At 40.7% G+C, this 17,510-nt stretch overlaps 1 protein-coding gene across 2 annotated transcripts in view; it reads left to right on the plus strand.

Moving 5' to 3' along the window:
• Positions 1-13,351, plus strand: part of VPS13C (vacuolar protein sorting 13 homolog C) — a 212,683-nt gene extending 199,332 nt beyond the window's left edge. For both annotated transcript variants that reach the window (XM_069980827.1, XM_069980821.1), the window contains 4 exons: positions 8,827-8,918; positions 10,499-10,622; positions 11,408-11,494; positions 12,919-13,351. In XM_069980827.1, coding sequence (XP_069836928.1) covers positions 8,827-8,918; positions 10,499-10,622; positions 11,408-11,494; positions 12,919-13,017 — 402 coding nt within the window. In that variant the 3' untranslated portion in view covers positions 13,018-13,351. The remainder of the gene's footprint in view (positions 1-8,826; positions 8,919-10,498; positions 10,623-11,407; positions 11,495-12,918) is intronic.
• The last annotated feature ends 4,159 nt before the right edge of the window (positions 13,352-17,510 follow it).

The following is a 17,510-nucleotide window of genomic DNA, read 5'->3' on the forward strand; positions in this document are numbered from 1 at the left end:
TCTGATGATTCTATGTGTTTGGTGGGGGTGAATGCAGCTCGATAACAGCAAAACTGTGCAGAATCCTTAATACATTGATATTGGAAAGATGGAAAGCTACGGGTGGGCAACATATTAATGCAAAAATAATTTTGGGGGGAATACCCCTTTAACCTCTTAAGGACATATGACGTACCCCTACGTCATATGTCCTCACTTGCACTTCAAAGCGGGGCCGCGCGGCGGCCCCGCTTTGAAGTGCCGCGATCCCGGGTGCCGCGAGTAGCCCGGGACCGCCGCTATTAGCGGGCACGGTCTGATCGCCGTGCCCGCTAATTAGCTAATCGGAGGCAGCTGTCAAAGTTGACAGCTGCCTCCGATTACCGGAGGCAACGTTTCCCTGGTGTCTAGTGGGGGAGATCGCTCCTCCGGGACCTTATCCCGGAGGAGCGATCTCCGTTACTGATGCCGGCCGGGGACGCGTCCAAGATGGCGCCGTCCTCGGCTCGGCACTCGTTCGTTTTCGGCTGCAGCAGCCGAAAGCAAACGAGTGCCGATCTCATGGATCTCTGCAGCATATCTATGCTGCAGAGATCTCAATGAGAGATCACAGTGTATATACTAGAAGTCCCCTAAAGGGGCTTCTAGTATATGTGTAAAAAAAAAAAAAAAAAAGTGTTGTTAATAGTAAAAAGCCCCCTCCCCTAATAAAAGTCTGAATCACCCCCCTTTTCCCAGGTTTTAAATAAAAGTAAACAAATAAATAAATAAATAAACATGTTTGCTATCGCCGCGTGCGTAATCGCCCGAACTATTAATTAATCACATTCCTGATCTCGTACGGTAAACGGCGTCAGCGCAAAAAAATCCCAAAGTGCAAAATTGCGCATTTTTGGTCGCATCAAATCCAGAAAAAATGTAATATAAAGCGATCAAAAAGTCGTATATGCGCAATCAAGGTACCGATAGAAAGATCACATCATGGCGCAAAAAATGACACCTCGCACAGCCCCATAGACCAAAGGATAAAAGTGCTATAAGCCTGGGAATGGAGCGATTTTAAGGCACGTATATTGGTTAACAACGGTTTGAATTTTTTACAGGCCATCAGATACAATATAAGTTATACATGTTATATATCGTTTTAATCGTAACGACTTGAGGAACATGCATAACAAGTCAGTTTTACCACAGGGCGAATGGCGTAAAAACACATTTCCCCCAAATAAAAGAAATGCGTTTTTTTTTTCAATTTCACCACACTTTGAATTTTTTTCTGGTTTCGCAGTGTACTTTATGCAAAAATTCAGCCTGTAATTGCAAAGTACAATTAGTGAAGCAAAAAATAAGGGGTCATGTGGGTTTCTAAGTGGAAAAATGCAAGTGCTATGACCTTTTAAACACAAGGAGGAAAAACCGAAAACGTAAAAACGAAAATGGGCCATGTCCTTAAAGGGTTAAATTATGTTTTTATGTTAAATGTATTTTTAAAGAATTCTTGGTGACTTTTTTTCTAATTTTCTTATAATCTATATTATCATATTAATCCTGAAATCTTGCAGAGTTTACAGAGTACGCTCAGCAATGTTTCACATTCATCTTAAGGGGACAGACTCTGTGTATTGTTGTGTATGTCCATGAGTCTTTCTATAAAGCATGTCATTAAATGCCATTAAGAGCAGTCCAGGCAATATGGCAGCCCCCATAACAATATACAAAGGTGAAATAAAAAAAATAAAAAATAATAGAAAATAGAAACAGATTAGATAAAAAGAACAAGTTTTAGTATCTGACTCTAATCAGTAAAAGGAGATTTAGGTGACACATTCCCTTTAATGACCCCTGCAGTGGAAGATTTGCTGTGTTTTTCTATTACAGTGCGAGCATTTACATAAATGGATAGCCTGTATTACTACTACTTTACATGAGAGAAAAGGTGGTTTTTATGAAATATTGCCTCTAAGCCCCACCACTATGCTGTAGAAAATAACTAAGAAGTGGTATTTTCAGTGGCACCTAATAGTATAGTAGTAAGTTAATAAAGTTGATATTTTCATATATCATAGGAACATTAAAGTGTACTTAAACTTTTATTCAACTTTTGTTAGCAGTTGTGATCATTGGGGTCTGGCTGCTGGGACCTGACACAATTGCTAGAATAAAGGGATAGAAGTGCTTGGCTAAGCACTTTGTCCTTTCTGTTCTGCCTGACTTTTGTGAGAAAGCCGAGTGCATTCAGGAAAAAACCTTGATGGTGTCCATACTTTGGAAAGACAGACAGAAGCGAAGGAACAAAGTATTGGCCAACAACTTCTGTCCCTTTGTTCCAGTGATCAATGGGTGTCACAGCAGTTGGACCCCTACCAATCATGGATTAATCATGGACTTTTGACTGAATTTTGTAAGCCATTACTAGACTAGACTACTTTTTATCTACACTTATTCATTGTAGACGTTCACCTTGTTTTTTACAACCTTAGAATATTTCAAAGTATAAAATATTACCATCAAGATGATGTTTCTTAGTAGGTAAAAACCTACTTCTACATGGTAAACATACTTTCATACAAGTAATAATTTAAGCGGAGCTTTCTTTTTAGGCTTATAATTATAATATTGTCTTAAATATAATATTGTCTTATAATTATATCTGACATTTGGTAAATACAGTATATTTTGCTGTACTATGAAATAAGAAAGTGCCTATTGTGTTTAAACCCAGTGAGTGCTGCCACCCATTACAGATTTCTTTCTTGTAGAGCTCAGGAACTACCTAAATGTTTGTGCATGGAAACAGTCTCTGGGCTACAGCTATTGAGCTTATGGGGGAGATTCATCAAATTGATATAAAGTAGAATTGGCTCAGTTGCCCTTAGCAACCAATCAGATTCCACCATTCATTTTTCAAAGGATCAGTGAGGAATGAAAGTTGGGATCTGATTGGTTGCTAGGGGCAACTGAGCCAGTTTCACTTTACACCAGTTTGATAAATCTCCCCCTATGAGTTTATTTTTTATTTTACTTGAAGTCACCAACATACTGTCTTAAAGCACAAATTTATATTTAGATGTGCTGCTCTTTTTATGCTTTGTGGTGGTTTATGTACTCCAGATGGCAATTTCTTTTTATTGGCATTCTTGGGATTGTTATAAATTAAGTGAGGAATCTTTTAAAAAGTGTAAAATTAATTGTTAAAATCATGATAAACTTATTTCTTGATATACAGGATAAGTCAAAAGTCTCAAGACACCTTTTATTATCAAACAAAAGAGAAAATTACATATACAATACCCAATTACAATTACAATACCCCAGCAAGTAATAGGTGAGAGGGCCTATTTTTTAGGCTGTGTCCAGTACATGCCCACCATCTTGGATCAAGGGCAAGTTTATCCAGTTGCAAGTTGGTCATGTAGTATATCAAAGAAGACCAGGATTGTCTCAGAAATCCATTGCCAAAATCACGTTTGCAATATGTCTTGTGGTTTAAAAGTTATCAAAAATTCATAACAGTTGGATCCAGCGCTTTCAGCTCTGTGTTCAGATATATTGGGGTATTCAGATATGTCATTTTCCCTTTTATTTCTGAAATAAAAGGGTGTTCTGAGACTTTATAGTTTAATTGATTGGTATATAGAGAGAATAATGTCCTTAAAAGGGTATTCAGACAATAAAGCTTCATAATATATTATATCAGTGATTTTCAACCTTTTTTGAGCCGCGGCACACTTTTTATACTTAAAAAATCCCGGGGCACACCACCAACCAAAATGGCACAAAATGACACTAAAACAGTACATATTATACATATAGTTAATAATATAGATTCTAAATGTATTTATACTCAGTGTGAAACCTGGGCCTGTTTTCTTCTCCCCCCTGTGCTTCTCCCCCGTGCTTCTCTCTACCATACTTCTCCCCCGTGCTTCTCTCCTGTGCTTCTCTCCACCATACTTCTCCCCCCTGCTTCTCTCCTGTGCTTCTCTCCACCATACTTCTCCACCCTGCTTCTCTCCTGTGCTTCTCTCCCCCATGCTTCTCTCCTGTGCTTCTCTCTCCCCTGCTTCTCTCCTGTGCTTCTCTCCCCCCTGCTTCTCTCCTGTGCTTCTCTCCCCCATGCTTCTCTCCCCCATGCTTTTCTCCCCCATCCTTTTCTCCCCCATGCTTCTCTCCCCCATGCTTCTCTCCTGTGCTCCCCCATGCTTCTCTCCTGTGCTTCTCTTCCCCATGCTTCTCTCCTGTGCTTCTCTTCCCCATGCTTCTCTCCTGTGCTTCTCTCCACCATACTTCTCTCCCCCCTGCGTCTCTCCACCAAACTTCTCTCCCCCCTGCTTCTCCCCCATCCCCAGGTTTCTCTCCCCCATTGTTTTCTTCTGTTTCACAGGGGCACCATAGTTTGGGGAACTTTCCCCGCGGCACACCCGACCATGTGTCACGGCACACTAGTGTGCCACGGCACACTGGTTGAAAATCACTGTATTATATTATATAAAGGTATACAATGCTTTGTATTTAAATTCCGCACGCTTATTAAGAGTGTTTGTGTTCGGTAAATGAGAGCATTTATGCTAATGTTTAGAGGCAACAAATCAGTACATAGCATGTCATGCCTAAACAGCCTGAACTCCAGTCTGACAGGGTTTATTCACAAATCGTGGCCTTATCGCAATATGACTGTGATAGTAAATACACACATACATTTTAGAGAACAGTTATGTAGCTACTGACGTATTTAGCTCACAAAACTAGATACAGTTGTATCCGCTGTGAACAGGGTTACAGTCTACAAATGCAAGCCAGCATTCTCATTCTCTGACACCAGTCATAAAATCTGAGGAAGTGAAACACAAAGTATATTAGGGTGCAGGGCCTATGTACCTATGACGTCATGGAGGGGCGGGAACAACTTTGAAACTGTGGGTGTGTCTAAGTGGCGCTGTTGCCATGAAGCCCACATCTGCAGTTGATAAAAGATCACTTTTTACTTGAACAAGTACCATGACGTATGATATAAAATAAGCTAAACTTACCTTATTACCTAAACTGTTAAATTTACCTTTAAAACTCGTGTAGAGAAGTCAGAATGCAAAAAGGGGGTGACAGTGTCACTTTAAGGCAAATATCATTTATAACAAAAATGTCAGCTCACTGTCTGTGAAATGCAGACGCACGAGCAGCACAATGGGGCACTAAAGGTGATGCTATTAAAATCAAAATGGACAGCACACACAAGGCAGACATTAACTATATATATTTGCTTTTTTAATTTTTTTTTAATGTATATTATGACAAGTACACTTTAAGCTTTATTTACATATAACCTGAAAACCTCTTTTAAAGGATAGTACCAAATATTGGAAACCTAATCTTATAATAGAATGCTGATCAATAGTAATAAATGTTACAGTGATAGCTACCGTCCCAGATACAGTAAATGCTCAATAGTTCCCAGGAGTCAGACAATTTCTTCTAACAAAACTAGTTCATATTGTAAGAAATAGTTGTTAGAGGTATTAGAATTTACACGGTATCCGGGGGAAATGTTAATGACTGTGGTCAGCTTAGTTTACAGGATTTCATGTATACAATGTGTAAGGCATTGACAAGTGTTGCCTTTACAGATCATCTGTTCTTTTAATATATTTAGTGCGCTATAGCATAACCTAACAAAGAAGGAATATATTACAATTTACTACTGCTGGTTTAGCATAAAAGCACAATAGATAATCAACCCAATTAATAGTCTGTATGAAGTTATATTGCATATGTAGTCTGAGAATAACAGCAAACAGTTGCTCAGATGCTTACAGGGCAGTAGCACCATGTAGGTAAATAGGTTTCCCAGCCATTTTTTTTTTTTGTAGGCTACTAAAAAATTCTATATAGTAATTTAAAAAAAAATACATTCTTTTTTTCTCTGAACCTTCTCTTTTAGATTATAGTCTTGTTCCAAATATTCATATTTCATGTTTGTTCCTACATTAACTTTGTTAGAAACTAATATATGTATATATACAGGTAAAAAAGGACCAATTACCATGACCAAGTGATTTCCCTTTTTTAAATTATTATAATTTATATTTATGTCAACCTATAAATACAAGATAACAATTGTGAGTATGTTATTTGTAACAATGTAACTTTTTATGTATCTGTGTACTGTCATACCTTATGTTTATGGTAATGGCTATATTAGAAATTTGTCTTGCATCTCTGAAAGGAGCAATAAACAAAGTGTCTGACCTTTACTTTTTATATTTCCTTCTTCTTTGACTAATATAGACTTTGACTTCTTTATGTTTTTACCCTACCTCAACAATATGCAGATTATGTTTTCTTATCTAGAAAAATATTGCTAATTATTGGTTTTGACAACTACTTTTTAGGCTATTTTGAGAAGGTGCTTTCATTAAACACTTTCAGCATTTAATACTTTGATAGTATATGTTGTATCCATATTTACTAACAGAAATATTACATCATTAGCACCCCTGGTGTCGCTGGTGTCCCCTGCTGACTGCAGAGGCTTTACTTCCAAGACAAACTCCTCCCGGGAGTGACCGCCCGCTCAGCCAATCTGAGATGAGACAACCCCAGGGCCAGTGATTGGCTGAATGGGCTGTCACTCCCAAGACAAGTTTGTCTCAAGTGGAGGCTCTATATGTTCTATATGTATCAGGAGCATAATATTAAAAAAAAAAAAAAAAAAAGGCCAACCGCCCGACTGTGCACATGTCAAATTTAGTTTTATAATTTGGATTACTAAGAAAGAATGAATATAAGCAAAGCGCAGGTTTATGCCACCTTAAATAAGGGAAGCATAAACTAGTGACAGAAATGCTGAACACATTGGTGTATTACTTACATTATTCTGTTCAGCCTTAGGCCCCGTTCCCACTGAGCAAAGCTAGCGGAATTCCGCGACGGAATTGTCCGCCGCGGAATGCCGTTAGCCTCCCGCTCATAATGGGAGTCTATGGGAGGCGCGCGCTGCTGCTCTGTACGCGCTGAAGAATGAACATGTTCATTCTTCAGCGCGGACAGGGCAGGAGCGCGCGCCTCTCATAGAGTCCCATTATGAGCGGGAGGCTAACGGCATTCCGCGGCGGACAATTCCGTCGCGGAATTCCGCTAGCTTTGCTCAGTGGGAACGGGGCCTTACTCCTAATATGCAGGAGAATAGGATTCTTGCCATACCCCCTACCCCCGCCCTCTAGCTGCTGATTGACAGTTAACTGTCCATACTATACATAGCATGGTTGGCAGAGTTTTCCTCTTCTCATGAATATTGAGGACTTCTGTGCACGTAATGGAGAGGATTACTTATTATCCATGTTATTCAGAAGGATATCTCTGGATCAGCTGCACAGAACAATATGAGTGATACATCATTCTGCTTAGCTTCACTGTCACTAGTTTATGCTCCCCATAAACAGGACAGCCTAAACCTGCTGACAGAGTCTCTTTAACTTCAAGTTGCACAGAAAATGCACCAAGGATGAAGGTAATAAACTTCCCATGTGCTTCAGGGAGATATCAGCAGGTTAGATTCATCTAACCAGCTGATAGTTAGATGTAACATGTTTTCACCTCACCACCATTGCCAGACATGATCTGTGTTATCAATAACATTATACATTTTCATTAGGCTACCATCAGACTTGCCTGACAATGTTTTTGGAAAGGGAAAAATCCTACAATCCTGCACTTAACCTAAAACCTTACAATTATAAATAGTTACAATGCTGTGGTAAATTAGCTGATATCCCGGTTCACCTGCATAGGAATAGAGCAGGATTTAAGCACCACTGTCCTAGTCCTTTGTAGACCCCAATGTGCCCTTGGAGCAGGGCCGGAATTAGCACAGGGCTTACCCGAGCAAGTGCCAGGGCTTAGTGCTCTGATGTTCAGCCCCCTAACTGTGCAGGCTGAACATCAAAAGACACAGGTGAAAGCAGCAGGACCTGCACAATGAGAGAAAAGGGTGAAGGACCTGATCACATGAACCGAAGATCCTCAACCCTATAGTGTACAGATCAGTCTGACAGAGAGGCAGAAGACTGAGCTGTAAGTTCTGCATGTAAGTCAGTCACTCGTTGTCAATCAATCAGTGGCAATTAGCGCCCTATTCCACCAGACGATTATCTTTTGCATAATCGTTAACGGTTAACAATCTCAAACGACCACTATTGCGAAAGACCTGAAAACGTTCACTCATTTCCATGGAACGATAATCGTTACTTATCGTATTTACGATCGTTTTTTCTTCGCTATTTATTCGCAATTGCGTTCGTATCTACCGGGAACGACCGAATGACTCCTTATTCAATGCGAATGATTTGTGAACGAGCAACAATAAAAATAGGTCCAGGTCTTATAAAGCGATCAACGTTATCTCGTTCGGTCGTTAATCGTTAACTGCATTTCAACCAAATAATTATCGTTTAGATTCGAACGATTTAACGATAATCTGAATCTGATAATCGTCTGGTGAAATAGGGCCCTAAGTCATTGTCAATCAATCAGTGTCAGTCAGTCAGTGTCCGCCAGTCAGTGTCTGTGTGGGTAATGAGTGTTTGTGTACACAAGTGGTGTTTCAAGTGATTGTGCATAGTGTGTGGATGAGGGGCCCATCGAGGCTCTGTCGCCCAAGGGCCCGCAAAAACCTGGAGCTGGCCCTGCCTTGGAGAGTTGTGTACTCAATGTAGGTTTGTGGCTATAGGTAAATAATCTTCTTCAACCATCTTTCTCCATATTTGTAGGCACATCTTGTGCCACAAAAAGGTTTGTGTATTAGACTTGTGTCATGTAATAGATGTAATCAGTATTGTTATTTTTATGTTGTAGAATTCAAATCTTAAAAAACTGGATGGAGAAATCTACAGATACAGCTGCACTTTAAGTAGGAGTAACAAAGCCAACCTTGTGGTCACCAACAGGTTTGTCTTAAAGCTGGATTGCCATTTACCACCGGGCTCAGGGTGGGGGTACTAATCCAAGTGAACCTATAGCCAAAGTGATAATGTATCTAATGAAATCTTATGTAAAATATCTTCCAGTAGATTGTGCTACCACTAGCTTCTGATTCATGAAATAGCTTTCTGTGCCATTAGGGAATTACTGTGGATAATTTTTCATTCAAAGCTTTCTTTTTTAGGTTGCAGGTTTAGATTGTTTGCAAAAATTGTAATAATTGTAATAGCATTCTTCACATTGCGTTTTAGCCTTAAATCACAGGTGTAAGGCATTTTTGCAGCCTGTTCAATATTTGCGTTTTTAAATAGTTACCTTTAATGTACACAAAAACATGGTCAACCACGTTTTTGTGTATGCTAAAAAAAAAGCATCCATTTTGATCCAAAATTTTTTTTTAAATAATGGAAGTCAATGCAAAAATGAATCCAAACAGATTGCACACAATTGCATCCGTTTTTTGCACCTTTTTTGTTTTCATAAAACGTATAGGTTAAACAGACTGCAAAAACACAGTATGAATTCAGTCAGGAGGATTATCAACATATACTTCCAATGATTGCTTTAGCCATAGTGGCATACAGTAGAATACTGGATAGATGCATGCCCTGTATGAACAGTTAGATCATCAAAGCTTCCCTAGGATAACAGGGTAGTTTGGCCCTGTAGTGTGCCTTCCATTTCTCCTGCTGAGCTCCCTATAGAGTGGAGCTTCCCAAGGTTATCCGATGGATACCACATATATATTTCTTATGCTAAATGGTCTATTGCATTGTTAGCCCCTGTATTTATTTGTATCAGATGTACCTTTAATTATACACAAAATAAGAGAGCGCAGATAAAGCTGCATGTAAATGCAGAAGGTCAGTACACAATCTGTACGTCTTACTATTTGAGGTTTGTACAGAAAGCCTTGCCCTTGCCTTTGCCTTGTCTTGCCTTTCTCACAGTCATGGTTAGCGCAGCAGGGTCTGTTATCAAACTCCTGTTTTCAATTGTAGCAACATCTCTAGAGATGAGCGAACCGGGTTCGAGTCGATCCGAACCCGAACGTTCGGTATTTGATTAGCTGGGGCTGCTGAACTTGGATAAAGTTCTAAGGTTGTCTGGAAAACGTGGATACAGCCAATGACTATATCCATGATTTCCACATAGCCTTAGGGTCTTATCCAACTTCAGCAGCCACCGCTAATCAAATGCCGAAAGTTCAGGTTCGGATGGACTCGAGCATGCTCCAGGTTCGCTCATCTCTAAACATCTCCAATTAAAGTGAATGGGAGATCTGTTTTTTTAAGGTAAAACTGAAAAGAATTTGAGTTTAAACTCAAAGCTGTTTCTGTGTATCTAGATAATAATTTGTCTCCTAAAACCAAAATAACATTAAAATAAGCATAAAGTAAGTCAGTTTGTGCTAAATCATAGATTTGTGCAGCTGGGGAAGCACTGCTGTGGGCCAGAATCCAGCAGTTGCTGACAAGATAGATGGATAGATCTGTACAAGCTCAATGTGAATTTAATATTTGTATGTTTCTGTTCTTATAAACAGGAGAATTATGAGTGTTAAAGAAGTAGAGATCTTGGGACACAGAAGTATAGATTGGGATTATTCTTTTGAAGATTTTTTTCAACCACCAACAGTGGAAGAAAATATACTGACTCTCTTTGTGAAGGTATGTAAACATTCAGAGAGATTTAATAGGTGTGTTTGAATAATTTAAATTTTTATTGAATGTAAGTAACTCTCTAAGAAGTTTTTCAGTTGCTACTTACTGCTTATATTACTGGTGATTCTTTAAAGTAAACTGTCAATAACTTGCACATTTATGACATGGATTCCTCACTATTTTCTGTGAGATCTGTTTGTTGACATTGAATGAGAGCTTGTTTACATGCAGATGAGCCACAATCTCACAAACACCAAAATTTGTGAGTACAGGTTTAACCCATACAAATTTTTATAAATTAAACACCATACACTCTTAGGCTATGTTCACACGCTTAGATTATGTTCTTTATTTTTGTGTTAGAATAGCTTTATGTTTGTTCTAGATGTATTTAAATTCAGTTATTGAGTATTTACCAACCACATCTGCTGGAAATTTGTTCCAAGAATCTCCTGCTATTCCACTACAGTTGGTAGACAAGATAGATCATTAGCTCACAGAAATTAGTCACAGACAGCTAAATGAAAAGTAATATGTTTACGCTTTCCACAAGAACTATGTAACATTGCCAGCACTTTGTTACCGAATTTCCAGGTGACAAGTTCAACATAAACTAGTGACGGAGAATCTGATTATAATGATGTAGCATTTTCATTGTGTAATGTAACCATTCCCTGCTATCCAGTTGACCAAGTGCCATGCCTCTCTCCATGCCCACCAGCCACTGATTCAGGAGCTCTCTGCTTATACAAAGTGAGTGATTTTACTTAATTTGCATTTTTTGTATTTAGGACCAGAGTCTTAAAGTCTTTCAGAAGAAAGAAGATGGTAGACATGAAGTTAAAAAAGTTGCTCTCCATAGCAGTGCTGATGCTAAGGTAACACATCTTGTGAATATATTAATATTAATAAGGAAAACAAGTGTACATTTTCTATATATACCGCATTATATTCCTCATTCCCATTGGCAGGAGCAATTGGCATGCTACAGGCTTTCAGTTCTACCCACTTGCTCTGTTATTATGTTAAAAGTTTTTGTTTCTTACATAAAAAAAATCATAAGATCAAATGCTTTGTAAAAGTTTTCATTCTTAAAGGAGTTGTCCAGGACTTTTTAATAAACTAGCATTGTATGTTCTATATACACTTTCATTCTTTATTTCTAGCTCCTCTTGTGTTCTCAGGCTCAGTCACATGATCACTATGCTTGTGATTTCATTACTTCCTGCAATGTCATGTTCAATATCTGTTTCCTGTTCCTTGACAAGATCAGCATGACATGGAGTAGAGCAGGGGCTGATAACTATCCTGTGTATGGCACAGTGGTTAGTCTTGTGTCTTGTAGTGTTGGTCTCAAAGAAGGTAGCTATCAGCCCCTGCTCTGCTCCATGTCATGCTGCCATTTCTACTTCAGCTGCTACTGAGCTCCAATATTAGCTCCACCTACATGGGCAGAGCTAAAATCGGTGTGGAATTCCAGCCATCCCATGGGAGGGACACCTGCCCCACCTGCCTGATCACTCCACCTGTCATCATGTTAAGTGAAAGGAACAGGAAACAGATATTTAACATGACATCACAGTAAGTAAACAAATCACTTTCAGAGTGGTCATGTGACTGAACCTGAGAACACAAAAAGGTGCTATAAATAAATAGTGTATGTAGAACTTACAACACCCACAGAAGTTAATGCAATGTTAGTTTATTGAAAGTCCCAGACAACCCCTTTATATAGTTATATAGTCATCTTTATATAGTTATATAGTCTTCTGTACAGACTTTTGGCATGTTGCCCAGACTTGTCACGTTTGTATCTTATTGGGTTTTATACCCAATTATAGTCTAAATTCCCCCCCGTTTCCTCAGCACGGCAGCATCTTCAATATATTGCTGGGAGCAGGGAAACTGTATGAATATGTGCTGTATGAATATGTGTAATGACACAGCCGAAAGGTTGCTTCATTACAGGGCTGTGCATATTCACACAGTTTTCATATTGGAGATGCTGCCGTGCAGAGACAGAGTTGCCGAATTGTTAGTGTTCAACCTGAACGCTCTGCATTTGATTCCTAGCGTCTGGAGAAGTTGTATTCTGCCCTAGGGAGTTTTGGAAAACAAGGATAAAGCAATAAGCTGTTTCCATGTTTTTCTGGAAGCCCTAGGGCTGCATCCAATGTCTCCAGCCTCCAGGAGTCAAATGCCAAGAGACTGGCTTCAGAAAATATCACCCAACCTAAACAATTTGCCAACTCCTTAAGGAGTTAAACCTTTTTGTTACTAATAATTGTTTTGCTTTTTTTAGGAGGTTCTTAAAGCCCTAGATGAGGCTCGGACTAGTCACCAACAACATACCTTAGTGAGACAGAAATCAGAGAAGTTTATCAAGGAGTATAGCAGCTAAATGCGTTTGTGCTTTACCCATGATCTCTTACCCATTGCATGATAATTTATGTTCTTTTGCACTATAATTCTTTTGCTCCACATAGTACTCTGTGGACTTTGTATATTTTCTCTAGTTCGATTTTATGGCTGACAAAATGTCTCTATTATTGTTTTGGTGCCCAACTCCCACAGTACTGGAAGAGATGAACATTATGTCCATATGTAAAGTTAGTATGTAGCTCTTAGTCATGACTAGATTGATTACTGATGATTTTTCTAAAACAAAAAAAAATTAATGTCTTCAATTAACTTTATATAAAAATAAAAACATATGACAAAATAAAGAAAAGGTAGTCCTCTCCATTATGTGCATGAGCCCAGTAGTCCTCAATATTCAAGAAAAGTAGAGAACTCTGCCCACCAGCTGCTTATTGGCAGTTATCTATCCATGCTGTGTATAAGCAGTCACCTGTCAATCAGCAGTTGGAGGGACGGGGGAGGGGTGTGTCAACAATCCTATTCTCCTGCATATTAGGAGAACATCCACAGCGTCCAAAAAAAGTTTTGTTGTCTCATAATAAAGACAACAAAACTTTTTTTGGACGCTGTGGATCTTCTCCTCCTTCTTACTATTATTACCGGGTGCGGCCCGCTACTACTCCACTTGCTCCTGCCTGAACGTCCACCATCACACAACAAACCACCTATGGTGAGCTGAGTTTTTTTTTTGTTCATGATATTAGGAGAACGGCTGAACAGAATAATGTAAGTAGTACACTGATCCATTCAGCATTTCTGTCACTAGTTTATTCTGCCCTCATTTAGGGCAGCATAAGCCTAGTGACAGTTTCCATTTAAACAATATAAAAAAGTTGTAGCAGCACAGATTCTTGAAAAAGGTTACTACCGAAACGTCACACTGTGGAATAAAGGCTTGCATTTATTGATACATCGAGTGCTGTCTTGGACACTGTTTGCTAGATTACCTTTTAGAGTGTTATGTCAGGCTTTTGCATCTATTTCACTGAATGTGTGAAATCCACTGCGGATCAGTTACGCGTGAATCTAGCCTTAGTCACAGAAATTTTACCAGATCATTGTCGCTTCAAGCTCTGGCATAACTTACAACTTCCTTGAAAGCCCAGGTTACAGCTACTGCTAATAGAGGTCCATAGCGAGGGGAAGAGGAGAATAAGAGAGTCTGTTAGGTAACTAAAATCTTCCACCCAGAGCAGAATGCAAGGCAAAGAAGTTATGTAAGAGCGGCGGCTCAGTGAGACTATAACACCATCTCTACAATCCCTCATCCTGACTCTGCTGATAAGATTAAATCTGTTGGGTGATTATTGGCTATTTAGCAGATGGAAGGCAAAGCTTAGGCATGCCCACTACTTACACCTTCAACACACTCTTACTGTACACAGCCCAATACCCTGACTTGTCCTTGTTCAAAGCAAGCCTCTCAATGCATGCAGTTTTATATATAAGAAATTGATATTGCACAGTCAAGGTATAAATGTGGCACATAGGTCATAGTTTACTATATACAAATTAAGACAGATATCTTTGCCTACTTACTTGCAGTTGAGGAGATGTTATCTATACTCAATCTTATTATATAATACTGTGCTGAGTCATATATATAAGCAGGGGCGGCCTGGGCCGGGGGGCAGGGTGGCATATGCCCCCCGGGCCGGTCCCCCCAATACACTTAAGGGCCGCGGCGGCCGGATGTTGCTGAGGCCGCTCTGCCACTTTAATGCTCTCAGTCAGCGCAGTAGCGGCCGCTGCACTTGCTTTCTAGGAGTCAGTAGCGGTGACAGAACACCGTGCTGACTCTACCTCACACTTTACTTTGCTCATTGGTGGAGCAGGCAGCCTGTTCCATCAGTGAGCAAAGAGCAGTGCACCACACATGGAGGAGAGAGAAGAGGACGCCTGCCGGGAGAGGAGCCGCTCACCACCCTGACTGCTGACTGGGATCTGGGGGGGGAGTGGGGGGGGTACTGTATAGTACTGGTCTCTGTAAGACTTCAATACAATACAGTAGCCTAGGACTGGCTGGAACAGGGGCCACTCACCTCCCTGTCCGGCCAGCCAGCTTCCCCTCCGTGATTCAGGCAGTGCTAATTGCTCCTCTCTGCTCTGGTCAGACCTGGCAAGAAGAGGCCAGAGCAGCACGGACCTGCTAGTGTGTATATTGGGGAGGAAGGGGGGGGGGACATTGTACTTTGTTCTGTAACATGTGACTCTTCAGTTCTTGCATAACTACAACTCCCATTATACCCAGGTGCAGGACATGATAGGAGTTGTAGTTTGGCAACAGCTGAGGAGTCACTGGTTAGGAAGCAATCATTTAGGTAGAGTTTTTTTTGTTGTGTTCTCCAACCTGTGACTGCTCAGTTAGTGAAACACTACAACTCCCAGCATGCCCTTCTGGCAGGAGATGATGGGGATGGTAGTTTAGGAACAGCAGGAGGGTCACATGTTGGAGAAAACCCACACAAAATAAACTGTACCCCTTAATCATTGCTTTCTAACAGTGGCTGCTCAGCTGTTACCAAACTACAACTCCTATTATGCCCTGCTGGCAGGATATAATGTGGGTTGTAGTTTAATAACAGCAGGAGGGTCGCATTTTGGAGAAATCACACTAAATAAACTTTACCCATAAATCATTGCTTCCTAACCAGTGGCTCCTCAGCCGTTGCCAAACTATAACTCTCATCATGTCCTGCCAGCAGGGTAAAATGGGAGGTGTAGTTTTGCCATTGGTAGGGAACAATAACTAAGGGGAGGGGGGCTGGCATAATGGAGGTTGTAGTTTATAAATAGCTGAGGAGCCTCTAGTTGGGAACCAATGATTTAGGGGGGGGGCAGTGGTACATTACATTAGGAGGTCAGTGGTACAGTACATTAGGGGGTCAGTGGTACAGTACATTAGGGGGTTAGTGGTATGTTACATTAGGGGGTCAGTGGTACAGTACATTAGAGGGGACAGTGGTACAGTACATTAGAGAGGACAGTGGTACAGTACATTAGGGGGTCAGTGGTGCAGTACATTAGAGGACAGTGGTACAGTACATTAGAGGACAGTGGTACAGTACATTAGGGGGTCAGTGGTACAGTACATTAGAGGGGGCAGTGGTACAATACATTAGAGAGGACAGTTGTACAGAACATTAGAGAGGACAGTGGTACGGTACATTAGAGGGCAGTGGTACATTACATTAGGGGGTCAGTGGTACGTTACATTAGGGGGTCAGTGGTACAGTACATTAGGGGGGTCAGTGGTACAGTACATTAGGGGGGTCAGTGGTACAGTACATTAGGTGGGTCAGTGGTACAGTACATTGGGGGGACAGTGGTACAGTACATTAGAGGGGACAGTGGTACAGTACATTAGAGGGGACAGTGGTACAGTACATTAGAGGACAGTGGTACAGTACATTAGAGAGGACAGTGGTACAGTACATTAAAGGAGACAGTGGTACAATACATTAGAGAGGACAGTGGTACAGTACATTAGAGAGGACAGTGGTACAGTACATTAGAGGGCAGTGGTACAGAACATTAGGGGGTCAGTGGTACAGTACATTAGAGAGGACAGTGGTACAGTACATTAGAGGGCAAGTGGTACAGTACATTAGAGAGGACAGTGGTACAGTACATGAGAGGGGACAGTGGTACAGGACATTAGAGAGGACAGCGGTACAGTACATTAGAGGACAGTGGTACAGTACATTAGGGAGGACAGTGGTACATGATATTATAGAGGACAGTGGTACAGGATATTAGGGAGGACAGTGGTACAGTACATTAGAGAGGACAGTGGTACAGTACATTAGAGGGCAGTGGTACAGAACATTAGGGGGTCAGTGGTACAGTACATTAGAGAGGACAGTGGTACAGTACATTAGAGGGTAAGTGGTACAGTACATTAGAGAGGACAGTGGTACAGTACATGAGAGGGGACAGTGGTACAGGACATTAGAGAGGACAGCGGTACAGTACATTAGAGGACAGTGGTACAGTACATTAGGGAGGACAGTGGTACATGATATTAGAGAGGACAGTGGTACAGGATATTAGGGAGGACAGTGGTACAGTACATTAGGGAGGACAGTGGTACAGTACATTAGGGAGGACAGTGGTACAGTACATTAGGGAGGACAGTGGTACAGCACATTAGGGAGGACAGTGGTACAGTGCATTAGAGGGGACAGTGGTACAGTACATTGAAGGGGACAGTGGTACAGTACATTGAAGGGGACAGTGGTACAGTACATTGAAGGGGACAGTGGTACAGTACATTAGCGGACATTGGTACAGTACATTAGAGGACAGTGGTACAGTATATTAGAGGGGGCAGTGGTACATTACACTAGAGCAGTGCTTCTGAAACTGTGAGGCGGGCCTCACCAGTGAGGCACCCCCTTGTTGTTGGTGAGGCCCAGCTGGGGAGCCAGTTTTCACAAAAGTAACTATGACCTGCACAGTCCTCCAAAATCT

The sequence above is a fragment of the Dendropsophus ebraccatus genome, chromosome 1 (assembly GCF_027789765.1).
Source record: "Dendropsophus ebraccatus isolate aDenEbr1 chromosome 1, aDenEbr1.pat, whole genome shotgun sequence".
Lineage (NCBI taxonomy): Eukaryota > Metazoa > Chordata > Amphibia > Anura > Hylidae > Dendropsophus > Dendropsophus ebraccatus.